Source organism: Triticum urartu, chromosome 6, assembly GCF_003073215.2.
Source record: "Triticum urartu cultivar G1812 chromosome 6, Tu2.1, whole genome shotgun sequence".
Classification (NCBI taxonomy): Eukaryota; Viridiplantae; Streptophyta; class Magnoliopsida; order Poales; family Poaceae; genus Triticum; species Triticum urartu.
Window position 1 is genome coordinate 570,409,348 of NC_053027.1, and position 21,759 is coordinate 570,431,106.

At 46.7% G+C, this 21,759-nt stretch overlaps 1 protein-coding gene and 1 pseudogene across 1 annotated transcript; one reads left to right on the plus strand and one right to left on the minus strand.

Annotated features, from left to right (window-relative positions):
• LOC125517080 overlaps window positions 1-21,759 on the minus strand; it is a 36,492-nt pseudogene that overhangs the window by 13,197 nt on the left and 1,536 nt on the right.
• Window positions 18,344-21,724, plus strand: LOC125515577 (protein COP1 SUPPRESSOR 2-like). Its single transcript, XM_048681072.1, has 6 exons — window positions 18,344-18,568; window positions 18,645-18,866; window positions 18,948-19,062; window positions 19,157-19,230; window positions 20,118-20,275; window positions 20,977-21,724. The coding sequence occupies exons 1-6, from the start codon at window positions 18,495-18,497 to the stop codon at window positions 21,147-21,149; spliced, it is 816 nt and encodes a 271-aa protein (XP_048537029.1). The 5' UTR covers window positions 18,344-18,494; the 3' UTR covers window positions 21,150-21,724.

The window sequence follows — 21,759 nt, forward strand, 5'->3', positions numbered from 1 at the left end:
CGAGCGAGGCGTTGGGCTCTAACTGAACCCGAGCGATTTCACTGCAGGTTAAGCATTACTGAACCCGAGCGATCGATCGATGGCTATTAACTGAACCCGATCGAGCGATTCCTTCGCTACTGCTGCTAACTGAAGCCGATCGATGGGATGAACAGTGAGCGTTGCGGGGGGGTGGGGTGGGGGGGGGGGGGGGGATGAACAGTGAGTGGTGGCGTTGCCTCTGGATGAACAGGACCCCGTGGTGTGGTGGAGGGCTGGATGAACAGTAGACGGTGGATGGGTGCCCGTGGAGGGGTGGATGAACAGGACCCCGTGGTGTGGAGGGTTGGATGAACAGTAGACGGTGGAGGGGTGGTTTAACAGGACCCCGTGGTGTGGAGGGCTGGATGAACAGTAGACGGTGGAGGAGTGCCCGTGGAGGGGTGGTTGAACAGGACCCTGTGGTGTGGAGGGCTGGATGAACAGTAGACGGTGGAGGGGTGGTTGAACAGTAGCCGGTGGAGTAGCGCGTGGTGGAGGCTGGATGAACAGGAGCCCGTGGAGGCTGGAGGAGGTCGACGGTGGAGATGAACAGTATCCCGTGGAGTCCTGTTTTGCGGTACGCCACACCTCTTCCGATGAACAGGACCCCCATTTCGACCGTAGCGCTCCAACACAAGTCCGTTTCGTCCGTTTTGTGGTACGCCACACCCCTCCTGATCAACAGGACCCCAGTTTCGACCGTAGGAGGTCCGTTTCCTCCATTTGCGGTATGCCAGACCCCTCCCGATGAACAGGATCCCGTTTCGAACGTGGCCGGTCGAACACAAGGCTGTTTCCTCCGTTCTGCGGTACGCCAGGCCTCGTTTCCATCGCCTGTTCCGTCCAAGCCCTCCCGATGAACACGACGCATTCCGTTGCCTCCCCATGAACACGACGCATTCCGTTGCCTCCCCATGAACACGACGACAACGCTGTTTCTCCGTTCCGACCCAGTCATGTACACGAGCCCTGGCTGTACGTATGCGCGAGTAGACGTTCGAGACCCCGCCCGTATGTACACATACGTGGCCGTATTTTCTTTCTTGCACCCTGGCCGCTGTACGTACGTGTACATGCTACGTGCACGCCTCTACTACGACACGTGCGCGCCTCTACATCGACCAGTATATATGTACGTACACGTTCGCGACCAGAATGACAACGCTACGTACGCTTTGACCAGGTGGGTCCCGACTGTCAGGCACTTCCTTGCGTGCGAAGATGTAGCTGGTGGGTCCCAGCAGTCAGGGGGACGAAATACGGTGGCCCGTCCGGTGGGTCCCCGCTGTCATGTGGAGGAATAATTATTTTGCACGTAATAAGGAGGCACTTCCTTGCTGCGGCCGTGGACCTAGCTGTCAGCCTATCCACGTACAGTCCTTGTCCGATGGAAGCCGTTCCTTGACCACGTTAACCACGCCGCGCCGAGAGCACCAGGGCGGTGGAGGACGGCGAGGCCTAGGAAGGGGACGACGCGGAGCCAGGGAAGATGCGGCAGTGGATGCCCATGCGTAGAGGAGTACAAGGGTTCACTGGTTCACTGCGGTGTGAGGTTGTCGTTGCCGCAGAATAACAGGGGGTGTGGGTGAGTAGAGGGATGGCCTGGCCAGCGGTGAGAGTGGTAGGGGGCGGTGCGGCCTCCGCCGCATCGCAGCCGGCCACGGGAGGCAGGAGCACGAGGCATGACCGGCGCTGGTTTGGGCGGCTAGAGCAAGAAGACCAGAGGTTGAAGAAGCACTACGGCCGTTGGATGGACATCGTTCGATCACTGGAGCTAGAATCGTGCATATTGACTAAGTTGATAAAGCCCTCCGTCCCCGTCAACTTAGTAGGCCCACAAGTTAGCCTCCCACCAAGGTGGGTCCCAGCTAGCAGGGGGGTATTCATTTTTTTGAGCGTAATAAGGAGGCACTTCCTTGCGTGCGAAGATATAGCTGGTGGGTCTGAGCTGTCAGCGGCGGTAACGTTTTTTTCGCGAAATACAGAGGCCCTTTCGGTGGGTCCCTGATGTCAGGTGGAGAAATCATTATTTTTCGCGTAATAAGGAGGCATTTCCTTGCGTGCGGCCGTGGACCTAGCTGTCGGCCTCTCCACGTACAGTCCACTTCAGATGCATGTCGGTCGTTGACCACGTTGACCAGGCCACGCCGAGAGCACCAGGACGGTGGACGACGGCGAGGCCTAGGAAGGGAATGACACGGAGGCAGGGAAGACTCGGCAGTTGTTTCCCACGTGGAGGGGAGTACGACTGTACGAGGGTTTACTGGTTCATCTGCCATCGCCGGAGAATAACAGCAGGTGTGGGTGAGTAGAGGGATGGCTAGGCCAGTGATGGGAGTACGGTGGGGCGGTGAGGCCTGCGTGGCAGCACAGCCGGCCGCGGGGAGGAGGGAGCAGGCAGTCCCGCCGGCGCTTGTTTGAGCGGCTGGAGCAGGAAGAGCATAGATTGAAGAAGCACGACGGCTGTTCAATGGACATCCAACAATCACTGCTTGTGTGTCAACCTTTTTTTAGGAAAGCCTAAAATCTGTGGAAAATAGCATACATCCCATCTGCCATTATTTCTAATAATTTACAGCGCATTTGCTAATTCTTAAGGTTTTTTTTGGATCTCATATTCTTTTTGTTAGCATTACAGCCCATATTGTGGCCACGGTTAAAAAATTAACGAAATTTTGCATATTTCGGTGTGGTCCGAACTGTTTTTAATCCCGAAATTTCAACTCACATTCAAACAGATTTTAAAAATAAATGTATATCAATATAAAATCCAACAAATTCTCCATGCATAAAAATTAATGTAATTTAAAATCTCGAAATGACAAAAAAAGATATTTTAAACTAATTGCCGGTTTGATGTGTTTTAGAAATGTACAGCTCATTTCTCATTACTGATGGGCCATTTTCTTGGCCAGCCGAATGAAGCTCTCTCGTCTTGAAAGATTTGCAGCCCAACAGGCCTGACAAAGCGACTTACTTGGCAAATCACAAAAAATTGGGCTGTGGCCGTGGACCCAGCCGTCAGCCTCTCCACGTACAGTACTCTTCCGATGAAAGTCGGTCATTGACCACATTGACCACGCCGCGCCGAGAGCACCAAGGCGGTGGACGACGGCGAGGCCTAGGAAGGGGACAACGCGGAGCCGGGGAAGACGCGACAGTGGATGCCCACACGGAGAGGAGTACGATGGTTCACTGGTTCGGCTGCGGCGTGAGGCTGCCGTCGCCGCAGAATAACAGGGGGTGTGGGTGAGTAGAGGGATAGCATGGGCCAGCGGTGGGAGTAGTAGGGTGCGGTGAGGCCTCCGCGGCATCACAGCCGGCCACGAGAGGCAGGGGCACGCGGCACGACCGGCGCAGCTTTGGGCGGCTGGAGCAAGAAGACCAGAGGTTGAAGAAGCACTACGGCCGTTGGATGGACATCATACGGTCACTGGAGCTAGAATCGTTCATATTGACTAAGTTGACAAAGCCCTCCATGCTCGTCAACTTAGTAGGCCCACAAGTTAGCCTCCCACCAGGTTGGGTCCCAGCTATCAGGAGGAGTATTCATTTTACTGTGCGTAATAAGGAGGCACTTTCGGTGGGTTCGAACTGACTGCGGGGGGGAACGTTTTTCGCAAAATACGCTGGTCCGTCCGGTGGGTCCCAGCAGTTAGGGGCAAACGTTTTTTCACGAAATACGGTGGCCCGTCCGGTGGGTCCCAGCAGTCAGGGGGAAACGTTTTTTCCGCGAAATACTGGTGGCCCGTCCGGTGGGTCCCTGCTGTCAGGTGGAGAAATAATTATTTTACGCATAATAAGGAGGCACTTCCTTGCGGCTGTCGTGGACCAAGCTGTCAGCCTCTCCACGTACAGTACTCTTCCAATGGAAGTCGGTCGTTGACCACATTAACCACGCCGTGCCGAGAACACCATGGCGGTGGACGACAGCGAGGCCTAGGAAGGGGACGACGCGGAGCCGGGGGAAGACGCGACAGTGGATGCCCACGCGGAGAGGGGTATGAGGGTTCACTGGTTTGGCTGTGATGTGAGGCTACCGTCGCCGCAGAATAACAGGGGGAGTGGGTGAGTGGAGGGATGGTCTGGCCAGCGGTGGGAGTAGTATGGGGACGGTGAGGCCTCCGCGGCAGCACAGCCGGCCACGGGAGGCAGGAGCATGCGGCACGACCGGCGCTACTTTGAGCGGCTGGGGCAAGAAGACCAGAGGTTGAAGAAGCACTACGGCCGTTGGATGGACATCGTTGACCACGCCGCGCCGAGAGCACCAGGGCGGTGGACGACGGTGAGGCCTACGAAGGGAACGACACGGAGCTGGGGAAGACACGGCAGTGGCTGCCCACGCGGTGGAGAGTACGAGGGTTGACTAGTTCGGCTGTCGTCGCCGGAAAATAACAGGAGGTGTGGATGAGTAGAGGGATAGACAGGCCAGGGATGCGAGTATGATGGGGTCGTGAGGCCTTCCCGGTAGCACTGCCGGCCACGGGAGGCGGGAGCAGGCGGTTCCGATGGTGCTGGTTTGGGTGGCTGGGGCAGGAAGATCAGAGACTGAAGAAGCACGATTGTCGTTAGATTGACATCTAACGGTCTGACGCTGGTAGAGTCGATTGTTGACTAAGTTTCTTTTTTGTGAAACCTTGTGTACGCATGAACTTAGTAGGCCCACAAGTCAGCCACCAAATCTGTGGCAGACAACATAAAGCCCATTTGCTATTTTTTATAATTTGCAGCCCATTTGCTAATTCTGAAGTAATTTATTACAACCCATTTTCTGCCCAGGACCACGGTCAAAAAGTCCAACCTTATTTTGCATATTTCGGTGGAGTCCGAACTGTTGTAATCCCGAAATGATAAACATTTTTTAAGAACTTATTGATTTGCCAAAAAAATCGTTTTGTTTTTGTAAGCAAATAAGACGTGGGACAATTTAGTTGGTTTAAGGGAAAACCAGTGGTAAAAAAATCAGCGCTGGGTGGGAAAAACAACAAAAATAAGGATGTAAATATGAAAAGGGAATTTTATGTGTTTTCAATATAATGATACGTGTATATGAACTAGTAAAACTATAGGTAGAGATTAGAAAACGGATGTAGGACATGCATTTCAAGAGGAAAATAGAACTGGGCTGTGTGTTTGATTTGGTAAAAAAATTGCCTACAGATGTTGTAAGACAAAATATAACCAACGCTGGCAGGCCAGAGGCCAGTAGATACCTGCTGGATCTTTGTGCCACGTTGTCGTCATGGGCTGGGCCTGTTAAAAACAAAACAACCCTGGGCAATCTACAGCCTAGTTGAAACTTGCTCGACCTGAAAAAACAATATACGTGCTCAATAAACGAGAGAATTCTGCAAGTACAGACTGATAACTGGGATGCAGCACGGATATTGTTTTTTTATCGTGATAATAAGTGCATGCACTTGTTTCAAAAAAATTGGAGAACTGGGAATTCGAACGGCGGGTGCTTATGCTACCCATCAAATAAAAATCAGGTGCCTGAAAATTCGTTTCGAAACAAATGATTCAGTTTTATATCCACGTCGACCCTCGGCATGATGGTTGGAAGCAAATGCAAGTTCATACCAAAAGATCATTAACAACAATACCAACTTGCGGATGACAAGGTAGTACAACTACCAATACCAAACTAACTTATAATCTTTTTACTCCTGGCCCTAGTGTTCTTCTGGTAGAAAATCTTGCAGAGGACCAGCTCCCGCTCCTTCTCTTGCTCCAGGTCCCCGAGGTGGTACTGGTGCATCACCCAGTTGGTCCTATGCTGGTCGAAGTTCTTGTTGGTGTGCAGCACCAGAACCTTTTTTGCTGCCCGTCTGCCGGCCGTTGACCATCACCGGCAAGGTATTGCCGGTCTTGTGCCACATCGCGTGCATGCCACACTCCGACTGTATCTTGCGACGCGTCCATGCGCCCCTTTTGATCGCCCTGGAATTGCGCTGGAAGAAATGCTTCCTTAGGCCACTCAGTGTGATACCTGCAGTATTGTGGAATACAGGTTTTAGTGTGCCTAGTTGGCATTTTCATAACATCTTTGGCATGTTGCAGTCACTTGTTTCACTTTTTATTAACTGTCAAATTGTAATTGCTTCACCAGGTCTGCGTCTAAAAAAATAGAGCTATAAACAAAGGAATATGTTTGTGCAAGTAGACGGCCGATCGGTGTCTTACCTGGAAGTTTCTCAGGTTGGGTGTAACATATGCCGTGCTCGCTGTCGATGGTTGGTATGAACAAATCGATGAGAGACTGAAATCTCGCGCTGTCAGCACTCACTTTGGCCTCAAGGTGCTCGATCAGCTCCTGATCCGTGGGATCAAACTTGACGCTAGCCGGCAGCACGGACCAATCCTTCTTCGACTTGCATCGGTAATTCCAGTTATATGGTACTCAATGTATGATCAATCGACTGTTTTAAGTGAATGATGAAAGATTTCAACAGATAAGTGGTACTCCAAATCTGAAGTCCAGAATACCCAAACAAGCCGTCGGGATTCTTGTGTCACCTCACGCGCAGCGTGTTGTCACGTCAATTCAATTTGTGGACATGATGAATAATTTAACCAGTCAACAAAGTGCCACGTGACTATGTGGCCGGTCAGTAGGGTGCAATACGGTGCTCTACGATGAGCTAGTGATCGCATAATCGCCGCAAAACTATATATAGTGACCGTAAAGAGCGTACTGTTACATATGTTGACCGCGAGTGTATTTTTCTCATTTCAAATTAAGCCATATTAATCGGAAAGGACACAGTATGGACTACTACTACTAGTACTAGTACTGCTTTGATGTGTCCCGTCAACTCGCCGAACGAGGAGAAGCTTGCTTTCTATGCCTCTCCCTCGCCCACACGCGCGGTGGTTCGCAGGACGAGGAGAGGGTTTTGACTATAGCGCCCTCTCCCTCTCCTCTCCCTCACCCTCGCCCTCGTGGTGGACGTGCAGCAGTTCAATCGGTGTCAGATTGCCAGAAGCATATTGTACTGTAGTATCATCATTGTTGGACCTTCCGAAGAGGCGAAGAGCCAAGTGCAAGGTTCACATGAGTACGAACTGTTGAACCTCCCGAAGAGGCAAAGAGCCAAGCGCAAGGTTTTATAGGAGTTGTCGTCCTAGTAGGAGTGTACTAGTACAACTATAGCGAACGATGCTACTGTATGATGCCGCCACGTCACGTATATCCAAAGCTGTGCCACCTTTTTTCTCAAAGAGCGTGTTGGAGCCCGTGCAACAACCACACAAGTTGCACATACACATAACACATTTACTAGTAATAAATTCTAAAGGACAAATGCCAGTATGCCACACAAGTTCATCTCCAACTCATGTGATAAATTTGTGCACGACTAGTCTACATATATTCACAGCGCTACCATTCACAATTACCGTACTCCACTTACACGTTATAGATGGGCTACATGTCCTCCTCTAGGTTCCAGTCCCAGGTGTTCTTCGTGGATGGCACGATCCATAGCGGTGGGCAACGGGAATCATTGTCGCAGCTTTCTAGTCCGGTTCCACACGATGGAGACTCATCCAAGCTGAAGCGGCATAAATCAGGGATAGCGTGTCCCAGCATGTCGTTCATCCGGCGGTGCGCACTGAAGACACAACCATGCTTCATGAACGGCAGGCCTTCCATGTCGTGCACGGAAGGTGGCATCCGCTTCACAATGGGGTAGCTGTCCCCGATGAAAAGTGAGTACTCTCCAAGAGTGTTCCTCGGCACCCACGTAGCATCACGGGGGTCGAACTCAGCGCCGTTCATCTGGTACACGCGGCATCCCAGATCTGGACACATGGTGACGTACATAGTCAAGGTCCATGCATAATAATGTTGTGCTCAAATGTGGCGGTCAGTAATACTGTGCAACAAATTGTACTACTCCAGTATAGAGGAAGTAAAATAACCGGCTTATTATATATAGCCACTCTTGGCTGCATTAATGAGATAGTAAGACATGGAAAAACAAAAATGGTGGCAGCTAGTGGGTTCAAGTCTTCAAGGGCCTAGCTAGCTATACGCGTCCTCCAAGGTAAAAAGTACTCCTACTAGTACTACAAAGTATACTACTAGTACAACAATGAAAGAGAAGGCGAGAGGGTTAAAAAAATGGAATACCTGGGTAGATGGTGACGGTCCGATCGTGGTAGATTATGTGACCATGTTGCACATCAGTGGTACCATGGGTAATGACTGCTAAGATAGTTGATCCCAATATGCCAAAGTCATCTACAAGGTTCCAGGTTAGACCGAATCGCGGATGCAAATGCACATCCAGGATCGGCGATCTTATTTTGATCGGGGGATGACTGATCCCTGCAAAATAATGGAGTACCGTTAGGGATGCAAATGATGGTTTGTGCATTCCGTTTGTAATCTCCCTGTTGGGGAACGTAGTAATTTCAAAAAAATTCCTACGCACACGCAAGATCATGGTGATGCATAGCAACGAGAGGGGAGAGTGTGATCTACGTACCCTTGTAGATCGACAACGGAAGCGTTTGGTTGATGTAGTCGTACGTCTTCATGGCCCGACCGATCAAGCACCGAACCTACGGCACCTCCGAGTTCTAGCACACGTTCAGCTCGATGACGTTCCCCGAACTCCGATCCAACAAAGTGTCGGGGAAGAGTTCCGTCAGCACGATGGCGTGGTGACGATCTTGATGTACTACTATTGCAGGGCTTCGCCTAAGCACCGCTACAATACGAGGACTATGGTGGCAGGGGTGCCGCACACGCACTAAGAATATGATCACCGTGGATCAACTTGTGTTCCTCTGTGGGGTGCCCCTGCCTCCGTATATAAAGGCTCAAGGGGGGGTGCGGCCGGCCTAGGAGAGACGCGCCAGGAGAGTCCCTACTCCTCTGGGAGTAGATTCCCCCCCCCAATCCTTGGAATAGGATCACGGAGGGGGGAAAAGAGAAGGGGGGCCGGCCCCCTCTCCTTGTCCTATTCGGACCAAGGGAGGGAGGAGGGGGGCGCGGCCCATCTCTGGCTGCCTCTTCTCCTTTTCCACTAAGGGCCCACTAAGGCCATATATCTCCCGGGGGGTTCCGGTAACTTCCCGGTACTCCGGTAAAATCCCGATTTCACACGGGAACACTTTCCGATATCCAAACATAAGGCTTCAATATATCAATCTTTATGTCTCGACCATTTCGAGACTCCTCGTCATGTCCGTGATCACATCCGAGAACTCCGAACAACCTTCAGTACATCAAAAACGTATTAAACTCAATAATATAACTGTCATCGTAACCTTAAGCGTGCGGACCACGGGTTCGAAGAACAATGTAGACATGACGAGACACGTCTCAGGTCAATAACCAATAGCGGGACCTGGATGCCCATATTGGCTCCTACATATTCTACGAAGATCTTTATCGGTCAGACCGCATAACAACATACGTTGTTCCCTTTGTCATCGGTATGTTACTTGCCCGAGATTCGATCGTCGGTATCCAATACCTAGTTCAATCTCGTTACCGGCAAGTCTCTTTACTCGTTCCGTAATACATCATCCCGCAACTAACTCATTAGTTGCAATGCTTGCAAGGCTTAAGTGATGTGCATTACCGAGAGGGCCCAGAGATACCTCTCCGACGATCGGAGTGACAAATCCTAATCTCGAAATACGTCAACCCAACATGTACCTTTGGAGACACCTGTAGAGCACCTTTATAATCACCCAGTTACGTTGTGACGTTTGGTAGCACACAAAGTGTTCCTCCGGCAACGGGAGTTGCATAATCTCATAGTCATAGGAACATGTATAAGTCATGAAGAAAGCAATAGCAACATACTAAACGATCGGGTGCTAAGCTAATGGAATGGGTCATGTCAATCAGATCATTCAACTAATGATGTGATCCCGTTAATCAAATAACAACTCTTTGTCCATGGTTAGGAAACATAACCATCTTTGATTAACGAGCTAGTCAAGTAGAGGCATACTAGTGACACTCTGTTTGTCTATGTATTCACACATGTATTATGTTTCCGGTTAATACAATTCTAGCATGAATAATAAACATTTATCATGATATAAGGAAATAAATAATAACTTTATTATTGCCTCTAGGGCATATTTCCTTCAGTCTCCCACTTGCACTAGAGTCAATAATCTAGATTACACAGTAATGATTCTAACACCCATGGAGCTTTGGTGTTGATCATGTTTTGCTCGTGGAAGAGGCTTAGTCAACGGGTCTGCTACATTCAGCTCCGTATGTATCTTGCAAATCTCTATGTCTCCCACCTGGACTAGATCCCGGATGAAATTGAAGCGTGTCTTGATGTGTTTGGTCCTCTTGTGAAATCTGGATTCCTTTGCCAAGGCAATTGCACCAGTATTGTCACAAAAGATTTTTATTAGACCCGATGCACTAGGTATGACACCTAGATCGGATATGAACTCCGTCATCCAGACTCCTTCATTTGCTGCTTCCGAAGCAGCTATGTACTCCGCTTCACATGTAGATCCCGCCACGACGCTTTGTTTAGAACTGCACCAACTGACAGCTCCACCGTTTAATGTAAACACGTATCCGGTTTGCGATTTAGAATCGTCCGGATCAGTGTCAAAGCTTGCATCAACGTAACCGTTTACGATGAGCTCTTTGTCACCTCCATATACGAGAAACATATCCTTAGTCCTTTTCAGGTATTTCAGGATGTTCTTGACCGCTGTCCAGTGATCCACTCCTGGATTACTTTGGTACCTCCCTGCTAAACTTATAGCAAGGCACACATCAGGTCTGGTACATAGCATTGCATACATGATAGAGCCTATGGCTGAAGCATAGGGAACATCTTTCATTTTCTCTCTATCTTCTGCAGTGGTCGGGCATTGAGTCTGACTCAACTTCACACCTTGTAACACAGGAAAGAACCCTTTCTTTGCTTGATCCATTTTGAACTTCTTCAAAATCTTGTCAAGGTATGTGCTTTGTGAAAGTCCAATTAAGCGTCTTGATCTATCTCTATAGATCTTTATGCCTAATATGTAAATAGCTTCACCGAGGTCTTTCATTGAAAAACTCTTATTCAAGTATCCCTTTATGCTATCCAGAAATTCTATATCATTTCCAATCAGTAATATGTCATCCACATATAATATCAGAAATGCTACAGAGCTCCCACTCACTTTGTTGTAAATACAGGCTTCTTCGAAAGTCTGTATAAAACCAAATGCTTTGATCACACTATCAAAGTGTTTATTCCAACTCCGAGAGGCTTGCACCAGTCCATAAATGGATCGCTGGAGCTTGCACACTTTGTTAGCTCCCTTTGGATCGATAAAACCTTCCGGTTGCATCATATACAACTCTTCTTCCAGAAATCCATTCAGGAATGCAGTTTTGACATCCATCTGCCAAATTTCATAATTATAAAATGCGGCAATTGCTAACATGATTCGGGCAGACTTAAGCATCGCTACGGGTGAGAAGGTCTCATCGTAGTCAACCCCTTGAACTTGTCAAAAACCTTTTGCGACAAGTCGAGATTTGTAGACAGTAATATTACCGTCAGCGTCAGTCTTCTTCTTGAAGATCCATTTATTCTCAATTGCTTGCCGATCATCGGGCAAGTCAACCAAAGTCCATACTTTGTTCTCATACATGGATCCCATCTCAGATTTCATGGCTTCAAGCCATTTTTCGGAATCTGGGCTCACCATCGCTTCTTCATAGTTCGTAGGTTCATCATGATCTAGTAGCATGATTTCCAGAACAGGATTATCGTACCACTCTGGCGCGGATCTTACTCTGGTTGATCTACGAGGTTCAGTAGTATCTTGTTCTGAAGTTTCATGATCATTATCATTAGCTTCCTCACTAATTGGTGTAGGTGTCGCAGAAACAGGTTTCTGTGATGTACTACTTTCCAATAATGGAGCAGGTACAGTTACCTCGTCAAGTTCTACTTTCCTCCCACTCACTTCTTTCGAGAGAAACTCCTTCTCTAGAAAGGATCCATTCTTAGCAACGAATATCTTACCTTCAGATCTGTGATAGAAGGTGTATCCAACAGTCTCCTTTGGGTATCCTATGAAGACACATTTCTCCGATTTGGATTCGAGCTTATCAGGTTGAAGCTTTTTCACATAAGCATCGCAACCCCAAACTTTCAGAAACGACAACTTTGGTTTCTTACCAAACCATAGTTCATAAGGCGTCGTCTCAACGGATTTTGATGGTGCCCTATTTAACGTGAATGCGGCCGTCTCTAAAGCATAACCCCAAAACGATAGCGGTAATTCAGTAAGAGTCATCATGGATCGCACCATATCTAGTAAAGTACGATTACGACGTTCGGACACACCATTACGCTGTGGTGTTCCGGGTGGCGTGAGTTGCGAAACTATTCCGCATTGCTTCAAATGTATACCAAACTCGTAACTCAAATATTCTCCTCCACGATCAGATCATAGAAACTTTATTTTCTTGTTACGATGATTTTCAACTTCACTCTGAAATTCTTTGAACTTTTCAAATGTTTCAGACTTATGTTTCATTAAGTAGATATACCCATATTTGCTTAAGTCATCTGTGAAGGTGAGAAAATAACGATATCCGCCACGAGCCTCAATATTCATCGGACCACATACATCTATATGTATGATTTCCAACAGATTTGTTGCTCTCTCCATAGTGCCAGAGAACGGTGTTTTAGTCATCTTTCCCATGAGGCACGGTTCGCAAGTACCAAGTGATTCATAATCAAGTGGTTCCAAAAGTCCATCAGTATGTAGTTTCTTCATGCGCTTTATACCGATATGACCTAAACGGCAGTGCCACAAATAAGTTGCACTATCATTATCAACTCTGCATCTTTTGGCTTCAACATTATGAATATGTGTGTTACTATTATCGAGATTCATCAAAAATAGACCACTCTTTAAAGGTTCATGACCATAAAAGATATTACTCATATAAATAGAACAACCATTATTCTCTGATTTAAATGAATAACCGTCTCGCATTAAACAAGATCCATATATAATGTTCATGCTCAACGCTGGCACCAAATAACAATTATTTAGGTCTAATATTAATCCCGAAGGTAGATGTAGAGGTAGCGTGCCGACCGCGATCACATCGACTTTGGAACCGTTTCCCACGCGCATCGTCACCTCGTCCTTTCCCAGTGTTCTCTTAATCCGTAGTCCCTGTTTCGAGTTGCAAATATTAGCAACAGAACCAGTATCAAATACCCAGGTGCTACTGCGAGCTCTAGTAAGGTACACATCAATAACATGTATATCACATATACCTTTGTTCACCTTGCCATCCTTCTTATCCGCCAAATACTTGGGGCAGTTCCGCTTCCAGTGACCAGTCTGCTTGCAGTAGAAGCACTCAGTTTCAGGCTTAGGTCCAGACTTGGGTTTCTTCTCTTGAGCAGCAACTTGCTTGCTATTCTTCTTGAAGTTCCCCTTCTTCTTCCCTTTGCCCTTTTTTCTTGAAACTAGTGGTCTTGTTGACCATCAACACTTGATGCTCCTTTTTGATCTCTACCTCCGCAGCTTTCAGCATTGCGAAGAGCTCGGGAATAGTCTTATTCATCCCTTGCATATTATAGTTCATCACGAAGCTCTTGTAGCTTGGTGGCAGTGATTGGAGAATTCTGTCAATGACGCAATCATCTGGAACATTAACTCCCAATTGAATCAAGTGATTATTATACCCAGACATTTTGAGTATATGCTCACTGACAGAATTGTTCTCCTCCATCTTGCAGCTATAGAACTTATTGGAGACTTCATATCTCTCAATCCGGGCATTTGCTTGAAATATTAACTTCAACTCCTGGAACATCTCATATGCTCCATGACGTTCAAAACATCGTTGAAGTCCCGATTCTAAGCCGTAAAGCATGGCACACTGAACTATCGAGTAGTCATCAGCTTTGCTCTGCCGGACGTTCATAACATCTGGTGTTGCTCCAGCAGCAGGCCTGGCACCCAGCGGTGCTTCCAGGACGTAATTCTTCTGTGCAGCAATGAGGATAATCCTCAAGTTACGGACCCAGTCCGTGTAATTGCTACCATCATCTTTCAACTTTGCTTTCTCAAGGAACGCATTAAAATTCAATGGAACAACAGCACGGGCCATCTATCTACAATCAAACATACATAAGCAAGATACTATCAGGTACTAAGTTCATGATAAATTTAAGTTCAATTAATCATATTACTTAAGAACTCCCACTTAGATAGACATCCCTCTAATCCTCTAAGTGATCACGTGATCCAAATCAACTAAACCATAACCGATCATCACGTGAAATGGAGTACTTTTCAATGGTGAACATCACTATGTTGATTATATCTACTATATGACTCACGCTCGATCTTTCGATCTCAGTGTTCCGAGGCCATATCTGCATATGCTAGGCTCGTCAAGTTTAACCTGAGTATTCTGCGTGTGCAAAACTGGCTTGCACCCGTTGTAGATGGACGTAGAGCTTATCACACCCGATCATCACGTGGTGTCTGGGCACGACGAACTTTGGCAACGGTGCATGCTCAGGGAGAGCACTTTTATCTTGATAATTTAGTGAGAGATCATCTTATAATGCTACCGTCAATCAAAGCAAGATAAGATGCATAAAAGATAAACATCACATGCAATCAATATAAGTGATATGATATGGCCATCATCATCTTGTGCTTGTGATCTCCATCTCCGAAGCACCGTCATGATCACCATCATTACCGGCGCGACACCTTGATCTCCATCATAGCATCGTTGTCGTCTCGCCAATCTTATGCTTCCACGACTATCGCTACCGCTTAGTGATAAAGTAAAGCATTACAACGCGATTGCATTGCATACAATAAAGCGACAACCATATGGCTCCTGCCAGTTGCCGATAACTCGGTTACAAAACATGATCATCTCATATAATAAAATTTAGCATCATGTCTTGACCATATCACATCACAACATGCCCTGCAAAAACAAGTTAGACGTCCTCTACTTTGTTGTTGCAAGTTTTACGTGGCTGCTACGGGCTTAAGCAAGAACCAATCTTACCTACGCATCAAAACCACAATGATAGTTTGTCAAGTTGGTGCTGTTTTAACCTTCGCAAGGACCGGGCGTAGCCACACTCGGTTCAACTAAAGTTGGAGAAACTGTCACCCGCAAGCCACCTATGTGCAAAGCACGTCGGGAGAACCGGTCTCGCGTAAGCGTACGCGTAATGTCGGTCCGGGCCGCTTCATCCAACAATACCGCCGAACCAAAGTATGACATGCTGGTAAGCAGTATGATTTATATCGCCCACAACTCACTTGTGTTCTACTCGTGCATATAACATCAACACATAAAACCTACGCTCGGATGCCACTGTTGGGGAACGTAGTAATTTCAAAAAAATTCCTACGCACACGCAAGATCATGGTGATGCATAGCAACGAGAGGGGAGAGTGTGATCTACGTACCCTTGTAGATCGACAACGGAAGCGTTTGGTTGATGTAGTCGTACGTCTCCACGGCCCGACCGATCAAGCACCGAAACTACGGCACCTCCGAGTTCTAGCACACGTTCAGCTCGATGACGATCCCCGGACTCCGATCCAGCAAAGTGTCGGGGAAGAGTACCGTCAGCACGACGGCGTGGTGACGATCTTGATGTACTACTGTCGCAGGGCTTCGCCTAAGCACCGCTACAATATTATCGAGGACTATGGTGGCAGGGGGCGCCGCACACGGCTAAGAATATGATCACGTGGATCAACTTGTGTTCCTCTGGGGTGCCCCTGCCTCCGTATATAAAGGCTCAAGGGGGGGGGGTGCGGCCGGCCTAGGAGAGGCGCGCCAGGAGGAGTCCTACTCCCTCCGGGAGTAGGATTCCCCCCCCCCAATCCTAGTTGGAATAGGATTCGCGGAGGGGGGAAAAGAGGAAGGGGGGCCGGCCCCCTCTCCTTGTCCTATTCGGACCAAGGGAGGGGAGGGGCGCGCGGCCCATCTCTGGCTGCCTCTTCTCTTTTCCACTAAGGCCCACTAAGGCCCATATATCTCCCGGGGGGTTCCGGTAACCTCCCGGTACTTTGATAAAATCCCGATTTCACCCGGAACACTTCCGATATCCAAACATAGGCTTCCAATATATCAATCTTTATGTCTCGACCATTTCGAGACTCCTCGTCATGTCCGTGATCACATCTGGGACTCCGAACAACCTTCGGTACATCAAAACGTATAAACTCATAATATAACTGTCATCGAAACCTTAAGCGTGCGGACCCTACGGGTTCGAGAACAATGTAGACATGACCGAGACATGTCTCCGGTCAATAACCAATAGAGGGACCTGGATGCCCATATTGGCTCCTACATATTCTACGAAGATCTTTATCGGTCAGACCGCATAACAACATACGTTGTTCCCTTTGTCATCGGTATGTTACTTGCCCGAGATTCGATCGTCGGTATCCAATACCTAGTTCAGTCTCATTACCGGCAAGTCTCTTTACTCGTTCCATAATACATCATCTCGCAACTAACTCATTAGTTGTATTGCTTGCAAGGCTTAAGTGATGTGCATTACCGAGAGGGCCCAGAGATACCTCTCCGACGATCGGAGTGACAAATCCTAATCTCGGAATACGTCAACCCAACATGTACCTTTGGAGACACCTATAGAGCACCTTTATAATCACCCAGTTACGTTGTGACGTTTGGTAGCACACAAAGTGTTCCTCCGGCACACGGGAGTTACATAATCTCATAGTCATAGGAACATGTATAAGTCATGAAGAAAGCAATAGCAACATACTAAACGATCGGGTGCTAAGCTAATGGAATGGGTCATGTCAATCAGATCATTCAACTAATGATGTGATCCCGTTTAATCAAATGACAACTCTTTGTCCATGGTTAGGAAACATAACCATCTTTGATTAACGAGCTAGTCAAGTAGAGGTATACTAGTGACACTTAGTTTGTCTATGTATTCACACATGTATTATGTTTCCGGTTAATACAATTCTAGCATGAATAATAAACTTTTATCATGATATAAGGAAATAAATAATAACTTTATTATTGCCTCTAGGGCATATTTCCTTCAGACTGTAGCAAGGCAGGATCCTTCGTTCACGCCCCAGAGTTCAAACCTTGTTTGGGTCCGCGGAGCCTCGATTCCGACAGTATGCTTCTCGAGGCTCGCTTCCAAAATAGATCTCGTATATGGTCATACACAGACTTTAAGCCTTTAAGGAGAGCTCCTCGTTAGCGCTTGTTGCGGCAAGTAACGCAGCCATCGCTAACATGAGAGGATTTGTGGGTCGGCCCAACAAACCGACTCTCACATGAGCAAGGATTTGTTTTTGACCCGCTGGCTGCTAATAGCTTAACCTTTCATATCTAACCGCCGACCATTGATTTTTTATGTAAACATTTGCAATTTTTTGAAAAAAAACAGGAAATGCCATAACGATGTACATGAATTTGAGGAAAAAAACTATAAATTCAAAAAAATTCATGAATTCGATAAAGGTAATCGTGTATTTGAAAAAAAATCGAGAATTTTAAAAATTACATGGATTTGAAAAAAGCTCACAAATTTCAAAAAATATCATGGATTTTTAAAAAATCATCATTTTCAAAAAGTCCATGGATTTTGAAAACATCAAGAGATTTAAAAAACATGAATTTGACAGCATTCATGTATTTTAAAAGGTTAAAATTTTGAATAGGTTCATTCTTTAAAAAGGTTGTGAACTAGCAATTTCCGCAAATATGTAAAAAAGAATTTTTCATGAAATTAAAATGAAATAAAAATGAAAATAAAGTATAAAAGAAAAACTAAAGAGAAATCAACATAAAAACAGCCAAAAAAGAATTTTAAAAAATAAACCGGCCACGAGAAAAAACACTAGAAAGCCACACTACTGGTACAGTCCTTCGTGACTCGTCCTGTTCGGTCGTAGTGGGTGTGCATCTTGTACGAATTATCCTCTATTTTGACGACTTTAAAATGCAAGCACTCAAAGAGTCAGGTTTCTGGAGGAGGCGTCAGATTGAACAATTCTAATATCTCGGAAGTCCATTCCTTTCATGAACTTGGGTTTATTTTTTAAGCTATGAACTTGGGTTGTGTTTTTTTTTTGATAAAAATGAACTTGGGTTGTTAGACGTGTGCACGGAAGAGAAACTGTCTCTCTTTTTCTTTTAGAAAACTGTCAACAATGAGGAAGCCCACCCTGGTCTATGGGCTTTGGGTAGCAGCGGAGGAACGGGCCTCAACTTCCTTCTATCCACCGGTTCACTGTTCACTCCGACACGACGACCCCTCAAAAAAAAAAAACTCCGACACGACGACCTAATTCGCTTCAGCATTCCAAATATCCACCGCTCGCCGCCGGCGACTCCCGCTCCGGCAAAGGAATCCTCACAAATCCCTCCGGCACCGGCCCGAGCACAGCGCGGGTTCACCATGGTGAAGAACTTCCGCAAGCGAAGCCTCGAGTCGGACGCCGCCGACAACTCCGACGACGAGGACACCCGCCGGTACCCTTCTCCCGCTCCCCCTCTCTTGCCTCGTTAGGGTTTCTTGCTGATGCCTCCTGCCCTTCACCCCTCGCAGCGTTGCTCTGGAGGAGATCAGGTACACGCAGAAGCTCCGGGAGAGGAAGCTCGGCATCCCCGCGGCGTCCGTGGCCACCGGCGCCGCCGCCTCCGCCACCACTGACGCGTCCTCCGCTCGGGGCCGAGGTGGCAGCGGGGCAGGGGCAGCGGGCGAAGAGGACCTCGTGCTTCAGGACACCTTTGCGCAGGAGACCGCTGTTACCATCGAAGACCCCAATATGTGCGTTGTTGCATCTGCATCTGCTTATTCTTGCCAATCCGATTTCCAGAACTGACATAAACCTGGGTCTGATCGTTCAAGGTTGAGGTATGTGGAGAACGAGCTGTTGAAGAAGAGGGGCAAGACGATCGAGGTCAACGACAAGGACGATAAGGACGAGGTGGATGAGCTCTATGTCGTGCCGGACCACCTGAAGGTTTGTTTGTGGCTGAACAGCTCTGTGATTCACTCCTCAGGGTGAGATTGTTGTGGGACTGCAATGATATTGGTGTTGTATTGTTTGCTTGTAGGTCAGGAAGAAGAACATGGAGGAGAGCTCAACCCAGTGGACCACTGGCATAGCTGAAGTTCAGCTGCCCATCGAGTGTGTGCTTGCACCCCCTTTTTCTGTCTTTATTTACAGTAAAACTTGCTAAAGTTATATCATTATGTTGGATCGAGAGGGGAAGGTGCCTAAAAGAAGCCTCAAGTGTTGTGTACTTGTTATTGTTGCTATATCGATCGGTGAGGGAGAGCAATTTACTACTGTTCAGAAATCTCTACATAAGTGCATGAAACCTACTGGTTAATTCCCATTTGTGCAGATCAGTTATAACCTGTGCCAACTATTCGGTCCAATGGTCCATTGTCGACAAAGTTTCTTTGCTGGGTGCTGGCAGTTCTACTTCCAGTTTTGCGGCATTTAATCAGCTAGATAGGTTTAATTTTGTGTGAACTCCAAGCATCCTATATTTTAGAGTTCATTTAGAGTTTTCTTTTTTTGTTTTTCATGATCAGCAAAATCCTCGCGGCCGGAAGTCTAGGAAAGCATATGGATCTTGTTCGGTGTTATTAAGTGTGCTATGCATTTTATCCCTGTAATATCTACAATGCCAATTCAAGATTGCTTTACAATGAGTTCGGTCTATCATGGCTAGTTTATTGATCTTCTTTGTCATTGATGCATGCTAAATAGGAACTGAACCTATTAAGTTGTGTAAGGATGCAGAAAACCTACAGACATATCTCTGCTGCACTAATGCTATTGTTGATATTCGGGGCCTAACAGTGTAGTGTGCTTAATGTAATAAATTGCTCCATGACAATTTCTCATGGATATAGGATTTTCAGTCATATAACAAGGTTTCGTGCTTACAATAATTCGATATTGGTGATAATATTATATTTCTTGCTTTCTAAAATTAGTCTTGGTGATCTCAAAAGATTTTTCTGTGAATATCATCACTAACAGAAACAATCGTCACATGATAGGTACAAATTGAGAAATATTGAAGAAACCGAGGCAGCTAAAAAATTGTTGCAAGAGAGAAGGCTTGCGGGTAAAACAAAATCAGATGCAAACATTCCATCAAGTTACAGTGCTGATTATTTCCATCGTGGGAGAGATTATGCTGAAAAATTGCGAAGAGGTTTGTATACACTTACGGTCATTTCCTTGGTTTTATTTTCTTATTGAGGACATGTATCACTGTCATGAAATATTTATATGATATTGTTCGGCATGCTATGTGTCAAGAAGACAGTTTTGTTCCTGTAGCAGAACTCTTCAGAGAGTATCTGCTATTGGTATTTTGAGTCTGGTAGGATTAGTTTAGAAAGTCGAATGTAAGATTTAATTTATACTCCCTCCGTCCCAAAATAAGTGTCTCAACTTTGTACTAACTTTAGTCCGTCCCAAAATAAGTGTCTCAACTCTAGTATAACTTTGTACTAAAGTTAGTACAAAGTTGAGACACTTATTTTGGGACGGAGGGAGTATTTCCCTCCTCAGACCCCACCTTTTGTGGGAGCTTGAGGGCAGGCCTGGCGCAGTGGTGAACCCACTTGTGTCAAGAGGTCCTGGGTCCGAGCCAGCCACTCTGCATTGCACTTCACAGGGTAAGACTAGGTTCCTAAACCCCTCCCCAGACCCCACCTGTGACTGTCCTTAAAAATGCACTACTTGTTAAATCTGCCTGCGTAACAATCTGTGCTTCTGTAAATTGACATACCATGGAAAGTCTAGTGGCAGTGATGCCATTTTAATGCAATTATGTTGTCATGTTATTGATATCACATCTTTGCTATGTTTCTTGTCATTGAGGGTACTAAACCATTGTTTACAATGCAGAACATCCTGAGTTGTACAAAGGTCAAGATTCACAAGCTAATGAAACTGGAGGCGAACCAACAGATAGTAACAATCCAGGCGGTCCACCTGCAGGACGTAGAGAAGCTGCTACAGATGAATTGTTGCTCGAGCGTTTCCGCAAGCGAGAAAAATTCCGTGTCATGCGAAGATAGAAATAGCTGACCGAGCAGGCTGCTGGCTTGGCGCTGTTGCCCTTTAAGCAGAAAACATGTTAGTGGCAACACACGATAGTCCTATATGTTGGGTTATTCACTGAAAACCCACACTAAAGCAGGTAGGGTCCCTTGGTTGGTTACTCTGCTTCTACAGCACCTGTTATGGAGAAAGAAGCGCACAGACTTATTATAGAGGAGCTATGAAATAGATTTGAGTGGGTCTATTTCCTTCATTGTGCTGCATCGATCTGGGGGCTTCATACAGTTTGAGGACTTCACAGTGGATGTCAAATTGCAGGAGCCACTCTAATTGTAGGGATGTATGACTCTTATTTTAGTGTCCGCCTGCATGTTCATCTTTGCTGGAAGAAACTCTGTTCTCAGCTGTGCTCTTCTCCTATGCTAAGGGGTGGTCGCAGGTTGTAGTGCATTTTCTTATGTTCACTTTAGCCTAGTGCATTTTTGTGCGGAATTTACGTTCATCAATCTGGCCTGCAAGTGCAATCTGCTTGTGTGAATTGCTCACAGCTTTTTTGCAGTTTTACTGCAGTATCTTCATCAATTTGTACTTCTGTTCAAGCGCTTACAGTTTCTTCAGTTTACAATA